The sequence below is a fragment of the Heptranchias perlo genome, chromosome 37 (assembly GCF_035084215.1).
Source record: "Heptranchias perlo isolate sHepPer1 chromosome 37, sHepPer1.hap1, whole genome shotgun sequence".
NCBI classification, from domain to species: Eukaryota; Metazoa; Chordata; class Chondrichthyes; order Hexanchiformes; family Hexanchidae; genus Heptranchias; species Heptranchias perlo.
The window spans coordinates 2,500,858-2,520,806 of NC_090361.1; the positions used below are offsets into that span (position 1 = coordinate 2,500,858).

The following is a 19,949-nucleotide window of genomic DNA, read 5'->3' on the forward strand; positions in this document are numbered from 1 at the left end:
GCTGCTCTCCGCTACTGCAGCCAGCCTTCGTGTGTGAAACTCGAATGAGAGCTTCGGCAGGCTATTTAACCGGGGTTGGGGGTGGGGTGGGGGGTGACGATCCTGTCCTTGTCAGGCCACCTGGATAAGGGGTGGGGGGTGTGGAAACTACCCCACTGAAGTAAATAAAATATTAACTGGTATAAAACAACCCCACTTTATTACTTTAAAAATGTACCTGGAAAGTAAGTACCAGTGACCTAAGTGGGGGTTGGTGAAAATGTCAACTTTTGAATGGGTGTGGGGAAGAAATTTGAGTCAAGATAAATGTTCACGGTGCTTTGCCAGACAGGGTAATAGAGGCAGAAACAAGGCGGGGGATGGAATTGGTTGCTGTACTTGGAGGATTAGGGGTTACAAGGGATGAGGTTTGATGGCCAAATAACTTTTCCTCATCCTGACAATACTTGTGTGCTTGTGACATCCACATGTGCACTTTCCAGTGGGAGTCACTGGGTCACAATCTGGAGCATGATCCCAGCCAACTGACTTTAGTTTTGTTCCCTCCCTGACCATTGATGCAGAAAGAAGGAAAGAGCTTGCATTTATATCGTGCCTTTCACGACCTCAGGATGTCCCCAAGTGCTTTACAGTCAATGAAGTACTTCTGAAGTGTAGTTACTGTTGTAATGTAGGAAACACTGCAGCTAATTTGCACACAGCAAGATCCCACAAATAGCAATGAGATTATGACCAGATAATCTGTTTTAATGATTGAGGGATAAATATTAGCCGGGACACTGGGGAGAACACCCCAGCTCTTCTTCAAAATAGTGCCATGGGATCTTTTACGTCCACCTGAGAAGGCAGACCGGGCCTTGATTTAACGTCTCATCCAAAAGACAGCACCTCCGACAGTGCAGCACTCCCTTAGTACTGCACTGGGAGTGTCAACCTGGATTTTGTGCTCAAATCGCTGGATTCGGACATGAACTCACAACCTTCTGACTCTGAGGCGAGAGAGCTACCACTGAGCCATGGTTAAGGGCAATTGTTATCCCGAATGCTGCTCCAGCTGAGATACACTAAATTGGCACAGACCAGGGTTTGAACCTGGCTCAGTAGAACAACAGGTGGTACCTCTACCCATTAGGGAAGCTTGAGAAACGTGTTCAATGTAGTGAAGGGATGGCGGTACTCTTTCACCAGAATAAAATCCCAGAAGCAATTGTAGTTTAATAAGGAATCACCATCTGTCTGCTGTCCAATAGGATTGTCCTAGTGGACAAAGTAAGGAATGGCTCAGTGCGCCATGTGACGTGGAGCTGAGCCGTACGGAAGTTCTCGAATACAGTTCCCAGTCTGTGCTGTTAGCTGGTCTCAGCCTAGGTGCTGAAATTAGCCTCAGTGCCCCTGAGCTGAGACGCAAGAAAAATTAGTCAGAGTTCTCACTCCTGCTCGCTGTCCAGTAAAGCCCCTGCTGGAATATGGATGTCGGAGTGATGAGGTCAGGGTCACCTGTGGCTCCCTCCGTGATAGGGGATTGTTGATGCTCCATGTCCAGGCTCGCTCATCCCTGTGCCCCCCCCCGCCATGGAATCATAGCCCAGCGTGAGTCAGTACCTATAGGAGAAATTGGGGGAGAAAAAGAAAGGGGGAAGGGAAAGGAATTCACAAATACGAGTGAAGTCACTTTGCTTTGCAAACAAATCTGCGATGGACTATTGGCAATCGTCAAAATGGACGTCAGTGCAGATGTTAACATATACATTCAGGTCAGTGATCCTCTCGTCTAAACAAAGGCCCACTAAGTTGAATAGTTTTGAACCAGTGACCTTGAGTTTATTTACTGTACCAAGGGACTCTAAGAAGCTGAGAAGTTCCAGAGCTCCAAGGAGGGACATGAGGTGCTGAGGAGAATGCAGGAACCTTTTTTAATATTCATGTTCAAAGTCATGCTATAACATGTGCCCAGAAATAAGTTCAATACTGTACATTAAAGAGGCACCGATGCCCTTGTGAAACTGTTGAAGCTATTTTCTTTTGGTTTAAGATTGGAGGTGCGGAGCCTGTTTTCATATTGCTGTGATGTATAGCTGTTCTAAGTACCATCTTCCACCTTCCCCTTATTGTACTGGGTGAAACTAAAGAGCTTATTGACGTCTGGTACGGAGTAATGATTGCCTTGGTGTTAAAGGGCCAGTAGAATTGCTGGCAGTAATCGGACTTGATTGTGCTGGAGGGTTCTTGTGTTGAAATTTGGTAAATGACCAAATCTTTCTCCCTTTACACCCTTCACTCTCACATGCCTCCAATTATTCGTTTAAAGCAACAACCTGCTATTTAATGCTTTTCCCCCCTCTCCTATTTCTCACATTTTGTGCCCTTTCCCCAGGTCAATCAAACACCATCCTCCATTTCCCGAGTAAGATGGACAGGGTGACTCCATTTACAGCTCTCTGTCTAGACAGCTATTGGTTTGCACACCCAACCAGCCAAGACTGAGGGGACTTATTTTTCTTCCAGCCCTGGAAACTGCCCAGTCTTCATTCTGTCTACCTCGCTGTCCAGATTGGGCACTTGACTATTTATTCCTCAACCAACATCACTAAAACAGATTATCTGGTCATTATCGCATTGCCGTGTGCAAATTGGCTACTGCGTTTCCTACATTACAATAGTGACTACACTTCAAAAGTACTTAATGGGCTGTGAAGCGCTTTGGGATGTCCTGAGGTCGTGAAAGGTGCTGTGTATATAAGTTATTTCTTTCTTTCATTCTTTCTTTGACAGGACAATCGCCAGCACAGGTCTGGCGTGTGGGCAATTTTCAGGAGATACTGTCGGGGAAGGGCGGTTCTTGGGAGCGCACCATTCAGTGGATAGGGTGAGCTTTGATGGGCCTGGTGATCTTATCTCACCTTTTCTGTATATGCTATAATGGTTTATTTCTAGTGATGGTGTCCACATTCTTCTCCATCCCCCACCCCACACACTCTGGAAACAATCCAGCTTGGCAGTCAGCTGAGTGGAGGATTGCTTAGTGTTTGGATAAATGGTTCGGATTCTTCCATTCAGGGTGGTGGGGAAATGGGATGTTGGGAAGGGACAGGAAGAAAGCCACATGGTACTGGCCAACAGCCAGGATGACCTTTGGCATTACACTTCCTGATCGCTATCTACCGAGATTAATATTTTCAAATTCATGGGATTTATTTTTTCCCCTGAAACAGCCACACTGAATATGTTTAAATATTGCACAGGAACATCTGTCTCGATGTTGGTACAGACTTGATAACACAGCGGTCGCCATTGATGAGCTTGATAGTGTCACCATTAGCCTTGAGTGGTACAGGAAATTCCAGCTGTTCGGAATTCACTCTTGTACATTTGAACCATTAAAAGATTTGACATTGCAAACTTTTATTTAAATAGATTTTTGTGAACCATTATAATTTTTAAAACATAAACTGAGCTTCCAAGGACTAGGTGGTGCAATAGGTTTAGCACTCTGTAATTTCACCTCTGAGATCCAGGATTGCATTCAGCCTGGACTAATGGGATGAAAGTCTTTCCTGTGCTGTCAGGGAGAGTCCCTAAATTAAATGAATTTGGATGTGGATCCACAACAGACACACTCCCTAACTGGCAATCTCTTAATGGTTTGCAGTGGTGGCTTTTATAGGAAACCGAAGTGTTACATTAGACAGTGGGAGCTGTCTTTCCGAGGTAAAGGCACATTTGTGGAGCTGGATTGAGGGAGCTTTACTGATCTGTGTCTCCACCTGTGCTATACCTGACACTGGCTACCTAAAAAGAAGGAAAGAATGAACTTGCATTTATAGAGCACCTTTCACATCCTCAGGATGCCCCAAAGTGCTTTACAGCCAATTAAGTACTTTTGAAGTGTAATCACTGTTGTAATGTAGCAAAGCATGGCAGCCAATTTTTGCGCACAGCAAGCTCCCACAAACCACATATGAGGTAAATGACCAGACAGTGTGTTTCCAATGTTGGTTGAGGAAATGTTTATGTTCCCGGAGCTAACATTCTTCAGCTTCATGAAATTTATCAAACACAAAAATATTTCAGAAAGAATCCCTCGGTTTGACATCTCTGGACTGTGGCTGTTTGTCTCTTCCAGGTATCCACTTGTCTGACCTGACCTACATCGATGCTGCTTATCCGCCATCGTCAAGCATCTTAGAAAATGCGCACCGCTCTGATCAGATCAACAACGTTCTACGTCTTATCTGTGACTTTCAGCAGTTCTGCGAATACGGTAATGGCCTGTCTGGTGCTCTGGTCAATAGGAGAACTGAGGTTGGAGCTGTCTTTACTTTGAATCTTTTTCAGTAGTCTCTCTCTCTCTCGCTCACCCGCTAATGGGTTTGACAGCCTGTCGAGAGATCTATAGTGTACAGTGCACTTGTTCAGTCAGATGTGTGAAAAACTACTTTGTATGGAGTTCCTCCGTCCTGCCTCAGCAATCTCCTCCAGCCCCATGTTCTATCTCGCCTGGAGTGCGGTTTCACGGATCTTCCAGTACCCTACCAATTCTTCATCGATGAGCCCAGTGAGTGTGTGTTGGGAGGCTGTTTAACTGGTGGGAGAAATCATATTTGAACCCTGTCGACACTTGTTTTCCAGCAGGAGCTGTCAGATAGTGATCGGATGTCAGAACCCTATCCTCCCCCGCCCGTGGGCTAAGGAGGAAGAAATACTGGGCAGTGTTTTTCCCCTCCTGGTCGTGATCCCGGGTAGTAGCATGATCGGGCTTGGCTATAATCACCTCATTCGTTCAGTAGTCTACTGTCAAGGCTTAGGCAAGAATAGCCACGTGAGCAATATGCCAAAGGACTGCCGGTCCCTAATCAGACCGTATCCCAGCAGGTGTTTGATAGGAGACGAGGGAGGAGGAACAAGCCACCTTGCAGCTATTGGATTGGAGAGTCTTATAAAACTGTTAACACAAGCCAAGGGGTTCAGGCCAAAAGAGTGAAACTTGAGCTGATTCTTGTGAACATTTTCTGCAATCCGAATGTGGGCGATGGGTCCTACTCATGGTCTATGGATTAGCTGAGTCCCAGTCTTAACTGCACTGGTGTGGGTAGGTGACGAGCAGAGCCCGGGCTCTGCCCCTTGGAGAAGGCAAAAAGGAGGGTCGTTGTCTCTCAGCTTTGACTATGGTTGTGACAAAAACAGCAAACTAATATAAACAAATTGCTGGCAATGTCCAGAGGGAAGGCGTAGAAATTTCAACATCTGAAATCTTTACCGTACTCTTTCAGATGCTGACTGACCAGCATTTTCTCTGTTTTTGACTTGGGCAGGTGTTGGATTCACACTTGTGTTGATGTGACGTCCTCGTTTGTTTTTCAATTATGTTCTAACTGAATTTTTTTTGTAGATCTTCCCACACTGCCCCATGTCCAGAGGTACCTGAGCTCTGTGCGATACATCGAGGAACTGCAGGGGTTCTTGGAGCACGACAACTACAGGTGAGTTCTGCTGTCGGCTGTGCTTTTAGAGAAGAGTTTATTCAAAGTGCTGATTTTTTTTTTTCCTGCTGGTTGAGTTGGAAGGCAGATCCTTTCTGGGGAAGGGGGGAGAGAAACTTGGCAGATGAGAAACCCTGGCTGCATTCCAGAACCTTCTAGTACCCAACTTGAGTTAACATCAGAAGAGGCACGGGATTTGGTCTTGGATTGGAAAGGTGCATGACACAGGAGAGGGAGGGTGAGAATATGTAAAAGGGGGGGGTGGGGGGGGGTGGTGCATTAATTGAGGTTGGGGCTGAGGCACATTGTTGGGGCACAGTCGTGAGAGCTTTACTCTGCATCTAACTTGGGAGTGAAGCTAACACAGGTGCTGGAGATGGAAAGTTGTTCCAATCCCCAGCACTTGCATCCCTCACCTTTTAGCGCAATGATTCATTGAAGTTTTAAGAAATTCCAGAGTAATCCATTGTATTAACTTTGAATATTGTTTAATGGAACTCTGAATATTTTGACCTCTTTCTACAGACTGTCCCTGACGATTGAACCTATCTCTTGTGTTCAGTATCGGGTATCCAGGCGAGAAGCTGTAGGTGAGGACCTTTTCTTCCAAACCTAGCACAAAACAGTCGACAAATTGGCAATTTGTAGAGTTGAATCTGATAATTATGGGGCATGTTACTGGTGGAACCGGAGGTGCTCCTCGAAAGAAAGACAGACTTACATTTATATAGCACCTTTCACGGCCTCAGGCCGTCCCAAAGTGCTTTACAGTCAATGAAGTACTTTTGAAGTGTAGTCGCTGTTGTTATGTCGTAAATGCAGCAGCCAATTTGCACACAGCAAGATCTTACAAACAAATGGAATAATGACCAGATAATCTGTTTGTGATGTTGGTTGAGGGATAAATATTGGCCAGGACACTGGGGAGAACTCCCCTGCTCTTCTTCGAAAGAGTGCCATGGCATCTTTTACATCCACCTGAGAGGACAGACGGGGCCTCTGTTTAATGTCTCATCTAAAAGACGGCACCTCCGACCGTGCAGCACTCCCTCAGAACTGGCACCAGGAATGTCGGCCTGGATTATGTGCTCAAGTCTCGGGAATAGGGCTTGAACCCACGACCTTCTGACTCTGATGCGAGAGTGCTACCAACTGTACCATGGCTGACACCCAAAAGAGAGTAAAGCACATTGTACAGGGATGATTCCACTCCCCCAACGCCCCCCACCCCCGCCGCAAACCCCGGACACTGTATCCAGGCCCTCGCTTGGGTATGGTTCTGAAAATCTGTTAGCACCCATGGCAGGAAGTTATCTTCAATTTCTGGATAGGTTTGTTACCAAATCCTGTAGAACAGCCTATAGAGTTCTGTCTAAGCACTGTCTCCTCCTCTTCCTCAGACCTGCTCTCCTCCACTGAGACTGAACCGGTGACTATCGAATATTCTGACGCAGACACCACAGTCACATGCCTGTGCTTGATGCGGGGACACAGAAAATGGCAGAGTGTCAATTACAAGTGAGTATAGACTCCGTTCCTAAGATAATCAGCAAGCATCCATTTGTAAACTTGCGCTTTATGTTCTCGTAATCACGAGGGCTGCTAAACAGGACAGCGGCCTTTTACCGGCCATCAGCATTCAATGGTGGGCTCCAGGGCGTACCATCGGACACCACGTGCTGGGGTCTTGATCTCAGCCAAGGCTGTCTGAGGGGGGGGCGGGTGGTGGGCTGTCAGTCTGTCTCTCTCTGTCTGCCTGCCTGCTGTCACTTGTGCCTCTGGCAGAGGAAAATACAAGTGAAGTGATCCTGCAGGGGTTATTCTGAGGCTACCAACTGCTTTTTGACTGGAAATATCTGGCACGAAACTCTGGTTTTAAAAATCGGTATTTTATTTCCTGCCATTAGTTCCTGTACCTCATGGAAATGCTAATTGTTAAAGGGGCCAAAGAATTCTCATCAGTGAAGCAGATCTGAGAGGTCGAGCCGCGATATCCACTGCCGTGTTGCCAACTTGGTTCAGTTTTGTGCCTGGCAGAGGGTGTCTGCTCCAGATTAAATAACCTCACTGTATTTCTCCAACTACTTGATGTACTACATGTTTGATGTATTTTGTACAGAGATAGACGAACGAGCACAGCAGACCCCAAAAGGGCCACATTCCCTGGATATCGGCCACGGAGTCTCTTGGACGACAGTGTGATGGAAGGCGACTTGTTGTGGATGATGCAAACTGTGGCCCAGCCTGCCAGTGGCTGCTCTCCAGGTAAAGGACGGCCTGGTGTAAAGGACGATGGCACCACTTCCAGCCTGATGGTTTTCTCCATTTTCTTCTGTAGCTTTTCAGTTCTGGGAAAGAAAGAACTTGCATTTATATAGCGCCTTTCACAACCTCAAGACGTCCCAAAACGCTTTACAGCCACTGAAGTACTTTTGAAATGCGTTCACTGTTGTAATGTAGGGAAACGTGGCAGCCAGTTTGCACACAGCAAGATCCCACAAACAGCAATGTGATGGTGGCATCGCTCTTACATCTGAGTCAGAAAGTAGTGGGTTCAAATCCCACTCCCAGGACTTGAGCACATAATGTAGGCTGACACTTCCAGGGCAGTACTGAGGGAGTGCTGCACTGTCTTCCAGATGAGATGTTAATCCGAGGTCCTGTCTGCCCCCTCAGATGGACATAAAAGATCCCATGGTGCTATTTCTAAGAGCGGGGGTGTCCTCCCCCGACGTCCTGGACCATGTTTGTCTCAACCAACATCACCAGAACAGATTATCTGGTCATTCATCTCATTGCTGTTTGTGGGATCTTGCTGTGCACATTGGCTGTCATGTTTCCTATATTACAACAGTGACTACACTTCAAAAATACTTCATTGGCTGTAAAACGCTTTGGGACGTCCGGAGGTCATGAAAGGTGTTCTCGAAATACAAGTTCTTCCTTTATAAAACTCCATGTCGTTTATCAGTTGTGTTGACAACACTGGCCCCCTATATCAATGAAACATTTCCATTTGACACGCGCGCACCTTCTTGCCGACCTCTGGCCGAATGTGTCCAGTTCATTTACATGGGGTAGGTTCATGAACCAGCAGGTTAGGGTAAGAGGAAACACAAGTGCAGCTGGTCGGCCCTCCCCCTGGAGCAGCTCCTCCTCCTCTATTTTGCCTGAAAGAATCTCTTGAGTTTAATGGTGTGGTTACTCGCAGCAAATAACCACAGCGGAAAGTAGTGAGGGCACAAGTCTGCACACTACGACTTGGGAGCACCAATGAGGTGCTTTCCTCCTCCCCACCCCATTGCATTGGGCTGCAACTAGTGAAGGCACAATGTGCAGGAACAGCTTGGTTTGTTTCTCCCAAGTTCCTGCACAGGGAACCGGCCAGGATCGATGTTGGGTCCGCTCAGCACCTGCTCTTCAGGTTCTCGAGAGAGAGAGAGAGAGAAGAACATCTAGGGTTTCATGTGTGCATCCCTCACCGCCAGGTTTGTAGCACTGCTATGGCAAAGTTTGAAGAGCCCTCCTGCCCTCTCGGCTGGGGGTTGGTCAAAGAATCGGAGCGAGAAATCCAAAATGGTATTTTTGGAAGGGCTGGTGATGCACTTTCACTTCTTTTCATTCCAGTCTCCCATGAAGAAAGCTGCGATGCTGGAGAGAGAAGCTCTTGGCCAGTGTTTGAAAGGTGAGAGCAGAGTTGTCCGATTTGCGGGGGGGGCGGTGGGGTGCTGATTCGGAGGGCAGGGTAATCTGAAGCCGATAAACTGCAATCGGTTAATGCTGTGCTGATTGTAAGTAGAGCTGGGTGAATATTTGGACTCTTTTTTTTCTTCCCGCACCCCCACCAACTCCCGAGAGTGTTAATTATTTGCTTTACACATTTGTACAACAGGAACCGATTGTATCGCTCCCTGGGTCCCGTATCGAGGGTTATGCGGAGCTGCCACAGGAGTCCAGTCAGGTATGTAATCTTCAACATGTGCACTGTGGTAACTCACTGCCACTGGAGACCCAACACCCTCAACTATAGACACTGGAAATGTACAGGGAGGGCACCTGGTGAAACTGCTCCTTGTGGCACAGGACATTCAGGGTAGGAAGCAGATGTGTGGCTCATACATTCCAGTGTGGGGACTTTCCTGACTGCCGTATTCAGCAAGAAAAATGCTAATATTTTCCTTTTTGGGCTGCCCGTGTTTCATAGAAACACGTGGTGCTGCCCCAGACTGTCTCACTTGATTAATGGTGTGTGTCACGTGGGTCTGGATATTCTCCAACAATGGAATGAATCTCTCCTTATAGCTGCTCAAATCACGATACAATACCAATTGCGCGTGATGCCCTCCACGTTCAAATAGCCTGTTTGTCTCTCAGCTGGAATGGTGACTAGGATATTGAAATTAGATTCTTCATTCCGAAGGAGTGGGTGGGGGAGAGAAAATCACTCGCCAGTGACCCCTACTGGACAGCACCTGTGTGTAGGCATTGGGTGAGGACACGATTAGCCGTAACTGTTTTAGCCCCCTCCCTCCCATGGTTAAATAGCCTATTGAAACTTGCTGTCTCAGCCCACACATGAACGACCATGTGGGCAAGATACTGGAAGGTGACAGCCTGTGATATTGTACCCCAGTCTTCAGGAAAGGAGCGGAGATCAAATGGGAAGGACGGAGGGAAAATAATTACAACGTACAGTTCCTTCCCCGTTAACTTGGGTTGGAGCCTGAATGTCGCTCTCTACACGGAGAAGTGGAATAATTTTGCGTTTGAATTTACTACAAACTTAGAAACTGGAGAGAGGCTGTGAGGCTCCCAAAATCCCTCACTTCACATCACATTGTTACTGGAGTAACGTATTTTGGATCTGTCCTTCCTAGACCCAGACTACCTGACGATTCTGGAGTCCATACCCATCGAGGAGCTGCGACCATCGAAAGCATCCTGAGGAGGAAAACGGTCCTGAAGGCCGGCAAGAAACCAACGGTAAGGGAACAGTCTACACATGTCCTCAGTTACCGTTTATTATATGATCCAGTTATTGGGGGGAGGAAGAGACCGTCCGTTATAAGTTCTGTAACTGAGTTGTGTCTTCCTCGTACCCCACAGTTCCTTTATTATGTGCTGGGTTAGTGCTCGGGAATGGGATACTTCGGGCATCAACCAGAGGTGAAAGGCCAACGTCTAAAGCACTGCACCACACCGACCACCTGCTGATCTAGTTCTAAGATAAGGGAGAGAGAAAGAAAGACTTGCATTTATGAAGCGACTTTCACGGCCTCAGGACGCCCCAAAGCACTTTACAGCCAATGAAGTGTAGTCACTTGTGGGAAACGCGACAGTCAATTTGCGCACAGCAAGGTCCCAGAAACATTAATGAGATAATGACCAGATAATCTGTTTTTAGGTGTTGGTTGAGGGATAAATATTGGCCAGGACACCGGGGAGAATTCCCCTGCTCTTTGAAATAGCGCCATGGGATCTTTTATGTCCACCTGAGAGGGCAGATTGTGCCTCAGTTTAACATCTCATCCGAAAGACGGCACCTCTGACAGTGCAGGACTCCCTCATTACTGCTCCGGAGTGTCAGCCTAGTTTTGTGCTTAAGTCGCTGGAGTAGGACTCAGAGGCAGAGAATTATTTGCAATTTACTGTTTTTTATTGAGCATTGTTTAAATTTTCAGCTGGATGTCCCTTACAGATAGTTAATAGAAATGGAAAAATGTTTACTTGGTGTGGATGGTTGAACAGGAAGGGATTAGTGATTGTTGGAAAACCCCAGTGCTCTGGATTCAAGCAGGGATAAATCATCTGGGACCCCTGCTCCTAATCACTGTCCAGTGCCCCCCCCCACTGCTGTAAAGTGCTTGTTTGTGGACTTTGGGTGAGAGCAGGATTGGGCTTGACTGTGGTGCTTCCACGGTTGAATAGCTTGCCAACACTTGTTGTCTAAGCTCACACATGAAGAATGGCCACTTGGGCATGGCACTGGAGGGCGACCGGAGCTCATTTAACACCTTCAGTTGGGGAGAAAATGGGGGGTAGAAGTTGGGAAGAAATATGCATAACCCACCCCCTTCCCCCCACCCCCCCCCCCACCCAAAAAAAACACTCTATGCTTTGTTTCCTAGGATTCCCTTCATGCCACATGTGGTACCATTGCAAAAAGCCACGACATCTCGGGCTCGTGACTGGTGGAAGTTCCCTGCGTTCTGTTGTACCAAGACAACATTGAGGCATAGATAAATTCATGAATGGGGTGAAACCACCCTAAACATTCACTCCCTTCACCACCGGCGCACCGTGGCTGCAGTGTGTACCATCCACAGGATGCACTGCAGCAACTCGCCAAGGCTTCTTTGACAGCATCTCCCAACCCCGCGACCTCCACCACCTAGAAGGACAAGGGCAGCAGGCACATGGGAACAACATCACCTGTACGTTCCCCTCCAAGTCACACACCATCCTAACTTGGAAATATATCGCCGTTCCTTCACCATCTCTGGGTCAAAATTGTGGAACTCCCGACCTAATAGCACTGTGGGAGAACCTTCACCACATGATTGCAGCGGTTCAAGAAGGCGGCTCACCACCACCTTCTCAAGGGGCAATTAGGGATGGGCAATAAATGCCAGCCTTGCCAGCAATGCCCACATCCCATGAACGAATAAAAAAAAAATCTGTTTATCTCCCCCACTACACATTCCCCACCCCTTGGAAATACACTACACTCCTTCAAGCCACCCCACCCCCCCCCCCCACCCCGTAACCAAGAAACCTGGCTACTGGAGTTCGAATGGGAATCTCCCCCCGAGCTCGTTAACTGGAGAGGCCAGACTACCCCATAGAATGTGTGAGATTGTGGAGCCGTGGATAACACGGAGTGTCAGTAATGGCAGAGAAGGAACCTCTCATCTGTGGACTGTTCTGTCTTAACTCAGGTATCATCATGGACGACATATTGGGTGGCGCTCTGTGACAGTCAGATGGTTTACTACGCAGCCAAATCTCTGAAATCTACTGATAGAAACCAGGTCGGTGCTGTTGGAACACGGTATATGGAAAAGTGTTTGCATTCCTTCCCTGAATATCTTACATCCTATTAGAAAAATAACTGACCTCAGTCTGTTCGGGTTGGGGTGTTGAATTGAGTTCTCGGGCTGGCTAGGTTCCTGGGGCCTACTGTGCAGGCTTTGCTCATAGGATCATAGGAACAGGAGTAGGCCATTCAGCCCCTCGTGCCTGTTCCGTCATTCAGTTAGATCATTGCTGATCTGTTCCTCTGCTCCATTTACCTGCCTTTGCTCCCTATCCCTTGATGCCCTTACCCAACACAAATCTATCGATCTCCGTCTTGAAAGCTCCAATTGATCTCCAGCATCCACAGCCTTTTGGGAGAGAGAATTCCAGATTCTCACTACACTTTGTGTGAAGAACTGCTTCCTGATTTCACTCCTGAATGGCTTAGCTCTAATTTTAAGATTATACCCCCTTGTTCTGGATTCCCTCACCAGAGGTAAAGCCCTTTCGAGGAGGACGGTGACCTTTGAGGTTGGGATTCAAACCACGGAATTCATATATTTCCAATTTAATTGACTCTAAGGTGAAGGAATCTTAAACTGCCTAAGATTTTTTTTAAAATTGTTGACTTTATTGTTTTGTTTGTTTGCGGTGCAGTTTAAGTCGAGCTGGTGTAAGAGGATGTGTGTCGTGGGTTGGATGCCTCTTCTGTTGGGAGATCCAGAGAATGTGGACATGTTTCAGCTCACTGACTCTGAACACGGTGAGTTCAAAGGTGCTATCGTCACTTGGGGATCTTTTTCTATTTAAAAACCTGAGGCTATTACGCTCAGTTCCTTTGGACATGCGGAGGGTGAAGTAAATTCTGTCAGGCAAAGTATTGAGGGATCGTTTCTTTTGATGGGGTTGGTTAAGAAATTGTTTGTTTTTATTTTGAAGCTGATGATATCACGTGAAATGCCTCGAGGGGCAACTGGGCACCATTTCAAAAATGGCCCTTCAGTCTTATGACTGCGTGAGGCAGGGAGCACGTCAAAAATATCTGGTGACACAAGTCTGTCCGTCTCCATAACATTGTAGAAGGCAGCATTGCCGACTGGAGTGGAGCAGGGACAAGGAAAGAGTGACTTTGGCCCTTTGCAGATACAAGTCACTGGGATTGGCCAGATGGGCCGCAGTGGGGTCTCCCAGTCCTGTATGTTCCTATGTTTACCGAGGTCGAGACTATCGCACACAGCTGTTTAATAACAGATTTATAATCAGTATATAATCCTTGAGTATCCTTCTGTTTTCAAGCAGGGAATTCCTATAAGTTTCATGCAGAGAGCAGACTGAATGCATTGCTGTGGTTCAAACACCTTAGCAGGGCTTGCAAGAGCAACAGGAAGCAGGTAAGTGCTACCTGACCAGGGACTACCCAAAAATAGAGGTAAGATTTGAACATGTAACTTGGTCAGAAGATGAGAACTTGAGTCACTGAACTAACCTGTTCAGGTTCTCTGTGGTAAAGGGGTGCATAGTCAGAAACTCAGCTCTCCTCCCTCGAGGCTGTTGTCCGCTGGATCGATGGAGTGCACCCCATCTCCCCTTCACCTGTCACCCTCCAAGACCTCGTGCTTTCTACGAGTGTGGGGCTCCATTCACTCTGCTCAGCTGTGAGATGTTGACCCAGCTGGGATTGTATTCTTTCTTGCTCTGAGTGTGAGGAATTGCTGTTGGCAGGCTTGCTTAGCCCCAGTCGATTATATGTTACTGATTAACAGTGGACCAGACCGTCTGCCCCAGCTGGAGGTACGGTATGTGGTAGAAACAGGATGCCTCATTGAAGGAATACTCGGCCAAGGTTCCGCAGTAGTCTTGCCCTTGAGCGTTTGTTTCAAAGAGAGACCTGTTTAGAAGAAGAAAGACTTGCATTTTATACAGCGCCTTTCACAACCTCAGGACGTCCCAAAGCGTTTCACAGCCAGTGAAGTACATTTTGAAGTGTAGTCTCAAGGAGCTGACTCATGCTGGGCAATAGCTTCATGAGCAGCAGACATTTCACGTGTGAGCCTAGACCATGAGAATCAGCAGGCCCCCCAGCCACGGGGGGCAATCCCGGCCCAGCACAACCCTGTCCTCCGCGATCACCGTCCCTTGTTTGCACACTTCAGCCTGGTGTCAACCTTGAAACATGCCTCTGATCTGAACTGATTTAATTTTTGTTGCAGCTTCCGCTGAACTTGATGTCTTTTGAATGAAGACCAATGGAGGAAAATGTCTGCTTTGTGGAAAACATGATGCAATTTACAGATTTTTTTTAAAAATAGAAGCTGACTCTTTGAGGTGTGAATGTGCTGGATATCAGGAAGCTGATGAAATGATGTAATCTTCTACCAGTATCCCAATCAGTCTGTCCGCCTCCTGAAATTTCCATTATAGACACCAAATAGACTTCCACTGTAGAGCAGCTTCAGACACTCGAGTTAAACTATATGTTCAAGAGTGGGGAGGGGGGGAAGAGATAAAACCACCTGACCAATGGCATCTTTAAACTGGTAATCGTCCAACACGACGGTTGGTGGATGGAGAAATATAATGACTGCTGCCCCCAGCAACAAAGGACCATGGAATTTGAGTTTGATGTGGAGGCTTGATTTTCTATTTGAATGGAGGAAATCTTCACCGAAAATCTTGTGCGTAATTTATTTTGGAGACCTTTTGTAGGGTCTGGACATCTTGGTATTGACGAATGACTATTTTTCTCAAGTGTGGTCCTGATCTGTAACTTACAAATGATGCAGCTGTGAACAGGTAGTGGCCTTTTCCTCTTTTTAAAAAAAAAAAATCATCTTTCACCAATCCTGGGCTGCTCGAGGGAGGCGCAGGCAATCTACTCTTAGTCCTCAGCCAGTGTCACTGTGTAATTAGCTACTGGAATGGAGGACAACATTCTACCTTTCTTTTGGGGGAAGCAACTGGCCTCTATTTGATTACCCCTTCCGATGGTGGTACAGCTCGGATTGGGAATTCTATCTGGGCGTGAACCTGCATCCTGTTACCACTTGACGCAGCAAACTGGAGGTTTAATGTCTGCACCAGCACTTTGCCCCAAGGTCTAACTGTCCTGGTTATTGGCAAGTTGGGTCTGATCTTGTTACACATTTTCTTATAGTTGAACTGTAAATGCACCTTTGAAGGGGCACTGCCTGCATCGAAAACACTTGGTAGACACCCTGTTAAGTGACATCATGATGGGTCAAAACACCTAATCATGTCACATGTACAAAACCTGGTGGTGGAAATGAACAGGGAGCTCCCCTCGAAACCAACAAATACTTGTTGATGCTTTTTCATGGAGATTTGCCCTTTTTTAAATGAACTGTTTGCCTTCCATTGTTATAGTTTTTACCCCAGTAAAGGGATTAGAGTGAGTTTCCATATTGTAATTGTTTCTCTGACTGCTGCCAAAGTTGTTCTATATCCAGACTGGCTGCACTGGTACTAAGATGGAACAGTGCCACCTCTGTCCACCTGTTCCACTACCTCAAGGTTTTTGTCTGCAGCTGACCATTAGGCTGGAGTCTCCGTTGTGCATTTCACCAACCCGCGATGTTCCGTTAAAATGAATGTGGGGGGGAAATCACAAGCAGAAAACCCCGGCTATAATCTCCAGTCTCTGAGGAGACTCGAGTTACTGACGGCCCTGGGACTCGAACCTCCGACTGGGAGATTACTGCTGAGTAAATACTACTTCAGCCACAACTCCCTGGACCTGGATTCTATCTTGGGCCACTTGAGCTAATTTTGATGAACCAGATGTCATTTTACCAGCTGCTAATTGCTTTTCCACAGGGTGGTTATTGCCATTCAGAAGCTTCACTTAATGCACAGATGTGAATAAACCCAAAATCTCCAAGATCCCACAACTACTTCCTAACCCGGCATCAATCTGACACCTGGGAAGAGATGATAGTGAGAAAAAAGTGTTGTTGTGTTGCTCCATATTTGGGGTTTTTCCTCTCCTCCCTTGTTCTCGTTACTGTTGCCAACTCTGGTTGGATGAATCCTGGAGATTTCATCACGTGACTTCCTGCCATTAACTGCCCCGCTCCCACCATTGGTCACCTGACACATCCATCCTCATAGTGCACTCCCTGCCCCTCCCATTGGACAGTGAACAGACTCTTCATTGGCCCATTGGATGATTGTTGACCGTCAGTCAAACAGCCTTTTTTCCCCCATCTCCAATATTTTTCTAAATAATAAATGAAAGTGATCAAAAAAATAAAAATAAACATAATGCCCCTGTGGTTTTTCTCCTGGGTTTGCTCACAGCAGAGTCCAGGAGATTAATCTTTAATTCCTGGAGATTCCAGGGCAATCCAGGAGGGTTGGCAAACCTAATTCCAGTGCTGTTGCTGGTTTCAGTTGGCAGAATAAACTCTGTGCTTGCTATTATCTTTATAAAGAATCCCCCCTTGTGTATATGTCAGCCCTCTGCTGATTTTATGGCCCATTCATTTGCTCGATTTACTGGCTGGGTGTCTTTTGAAATCACACTGGTTGTAGATTAATTGCAAACAAGCTTTTAGGATTTCACTGGTGGGAAATATGTGAGGAAATTCCATCCCCACAGAAACTGGTGAGAATTGGTGTTTGATTTTACTTCCAACTCAATATAGAGAGCCCTGCCTTCACACATCACATTAGTTCCATGTGTGGAGAAACCATGCTTGTTCTGGAAATGGTCAGTGTCCACACCTTGCTGCCTTGTAACTCACTCACTACCTACCTCCCTCATGCCCGTGTTACGGCACCCATCTGACACGTGGCTGTGCCTCACTGTGATTGAGAACACCCTCTCTGCTTATGGTGAAAGGGACATTGTTTGATGAAAAACTAATTTCCTTCACTGGTTTGCTTTGCAGTTGTAAGGATTCAATTGAAGAACAATGTACCAATATATGGTCTGTAGCTCATTTGAAGGGTGAGCTCTTCAAACCATCTGGCCTGTTCTATATTGCACTATATGCTCTTGTATGTCATGCACTAACAGTATGCATTGCACCTTGTGTAATGTTTATCTGCCTCTTACCTCCTTTGTTTCAATGCAGTTGGGTCCTTCTTACATGGGTGACTTCTCACATTGCCTGCTGATTGCAATGAGCTGTACACGTTTGTCTCCATCACCACAATGTTTAATTTAGTTCACTGTTGCACAAATAGCAAAACTGGTACCATTTTTTCTTTCTCTTAACCTGCCCCCATCTGCCACATTAGTGAAATAGCACCTAAATAGAGCCTGGACCTATGCTACATGGCAACAGTAATGGTGTGTGTGGTGTGCGTTAATTGTGAAAAGTCTCAAAACTGCGAAACCCACTGACTCCTTTTTCCTCTGAGGGCTCATGACTTGTTTAAAGGGCTGTTGACGCAGAGAATACATTTTTTTTAGAAGTTTAAAAATAAATATGTAAATATTAATCTGACTCCAGTTACATCCAGAGCCTTTGGTCTGTGAATTCTGCCCCATACACACATGGGCAGTGGGTCTGCTGAGGGTCACTGGTAAGTGAGGGTGAGGAGGGCATGAAAGCCCCAGGCTGTATTCTGAGCATCTCTGGATTAGACGGGTCTTGTTGATCTGAGCAGAATGTAGATTTTTTTTTTCTCCTCTGCAGTGCAGTTACAGCCTCTGTCTGTAGCGCATTCTCCAGTGTGCAGTTTGGGTGCAGTGTGTCAGTCGGAGCTGATGCTGAACATGTTCTGTTTTTTTTTTCTATAGAGGTTTTAATTTAAAAAGAAATATATTTATTATAATTTTTGATACAATGGATGCCTTAACCCTGAGCCTATTGTGTATTAAAGAACTCGCCAGTGTATCCACTTTTCTCTAATGTATATTGATGCTCACCTACCCTTGATTCAGTTTTTAAAAAATAAATATTTCTGATGTAACTCTGCCCTTGGCTCTCTAACATTTTTTTCTCCCTGGTATAATGCCCATTGCTAGTTCAGTAGGTAAACTTGCTACCTGCTGTACGACTCATCTACACTGACCTGTCCCCCATTCGGTCTCCAGTCTGTGCTAAGTTAGCTGTCTGCCGGATTAGCAGTTGGTCCAGTATAGTTATCCTTGGTGGCCTTGGACCATGAAGGGGAAATCGGTGCTGGATCAAGCTCCTGCTCTTAATTATATCCATACACTGCGAGTTAGTACTGGCACGAGAGAAGGACAAGGGCTCTTGTCTGTTGTCGAATGAACAACAAATCACTTTCCTCAAGGAGGAGGAAATGGGACGACTTTGGATTTTTAATGCCTTAAAGATCACGTGGGGCGATCAGAACCAAATCAAGATGGGAACAGTGCTGATTGGCTCATTAATGGGACCTGGAGGGATAGTCCTGTTGGTTGTAATAGGGAACTGGGTCCTTCATATTTGTGTCAGATAACCCTATAAGCCCTCTCGGGTAGATGTAATGTAACTTAGTCTGTTTTGTGGCAGTCTGGCTAAAATGTAAAGCAGATGCAAAAAGTACAATCATGGGGTGACGTTAGTTAGCCATTTTTTCAATGAATCTCAGCCCATGATTCCTCTCCAGGTACAAAGTGGCAACCCTCAAACATAATTTCTGACTATTTCCACAGTTCTAACTATTAAACGGGGAAACATATTTTGGTTCAGAAATGTGATATTTCGACGAATTACTGTTAAAATATTTAAAGCTCCACTTGTCTAATTGGGTTTCTGATCGATTTCACTTTATTTGCTCATAAGCCCTGTTCCTAACGTTTCCCTGGTGTTTGTAGTTCTGGATTGTTACAGATTGGACTGCAGATTCAAGCCGGAACCTTGTACAGGAGCCGCCTGCGGTGTGGCCGGAGCGCTGAGCGGCTGCACACACACACACGTGTTGACCTGGCGGTTAATGGCGGCGCCCAGGAGCCGAGCGTGAACAAGTCGCCGGGCCGGAGAGCGGGAGAGGCGGGAGACCGAGCAGGGCCTGAGCCCCGACACCACCTTCACCCCGGGACCCTCACAGACCAGCGGAGGCCGCAGGATGGGCAAGCTGGACCGGGTGAGCGGGGCTTTAAGCACGGGGCCCGGGCCGGGCCGGGCCGGTTTCTCCCTCTGGTGACTCTCGCTGGGTTTGGGTTTAAAAATGGTATTTTTATCTCTCGAGGCTTCTGCTTGTTGCTGGCGAACCGGCTTCCCTCTGGTTTCCCAACCAACTGCCCCTCTATGAACGTGTCAGACTGTTCAACTACACTGTGCATCATAGAATTAATTTTTATTTATATCGCGCCTTTCACGATCTCAGGACGCCCCGAAAGCGCTTTACAGCCAGTGTAGTATTTTTGAAGTGTTGCTGTGGTAATGTAGGAAACACGGCAGACAGTTTGCGCAAAGCAAGGTCCCCAAAACAGCAAATGAGATAAATGACCAGACGATGTGTTTGTGATGTTGG

At 46.6% G+C, this 19,949-nt stretch overlaps 2 protein-coding genes across 2 annotated transcripts in view; both read left to right on the top strand.

Moving 5' to 3' along the window:
• Positions 1-18,442, top strand: part of LOC137304233 (ras-specific guanine nucleotide-releasing factor RalGPS1-like) — a 56,925-nt gene extending 38,483 nt beyond the window's left edge. The window contains exons 8-19 of the mRNA XM_067972790.1: positions 4,124-4,261; positions 5,390-5,480; positions 6,006-6,070; positions 6,881-6,998; positions 7,600-7,745; positions 9,108-9,165; positions 9,373-9,441; positions 10,358-10,463; positions 12,419-12,511; positions 13,155-13,260; positions 13,797-13,888; positions 14,708-18,442. Coding sequence (XP_067828891.1) covers positions 4,124-4,261; positions 5,390-5,480; positions 6,006-6,070; positions 6,881-6,998; positions 7,600-7,745; positions 9,108-9,165; positions 9,373-9,441; positions 10,358-10,463; positions 12,419-12,511; positions 13,155-13,260; positions 13,797-13,888; positions 14,708-14,737 — 1,112 coding nt within the window. The 3' untranslated portion in view covers positions 14,738-18,442. The remainder of the gene's footprint in view (positions 1-4,123; positions 4,262-5,389; positions 5,481-6,005; positions 6,071-6,880; positions 6,999-7,599; positions 7,746-9,107; positions 9,166-9,372; positions 9,442-10,357; positions 10,464-12,418; positions 12,512-13,154; positions 13,261-13,796; positions 13,889-14,707) is intronic.
• A 947-nt stretch (positions 18,443-19,389) lies between these two features.
• The window catches only part of LOC137304385 (suppressor of SWI4 1 homolog), a 56,255-nt gene continuing 55,695 nt past the window's right edge, over positions 19,390-19,949 (top strand). Inside the window, exon 1 of the mRNA XM_067972963.1 lies at positions 19,390-19,559. Within this exon, the coding sequence (XP_067829064.1) occupies positions 19,542-19,559 (18 nt within the window). The 5' untranslated portion in view covers positions 19,390-19,541. The remainder of the gene's footprint in view (positions 19,560-19,949) is intronic.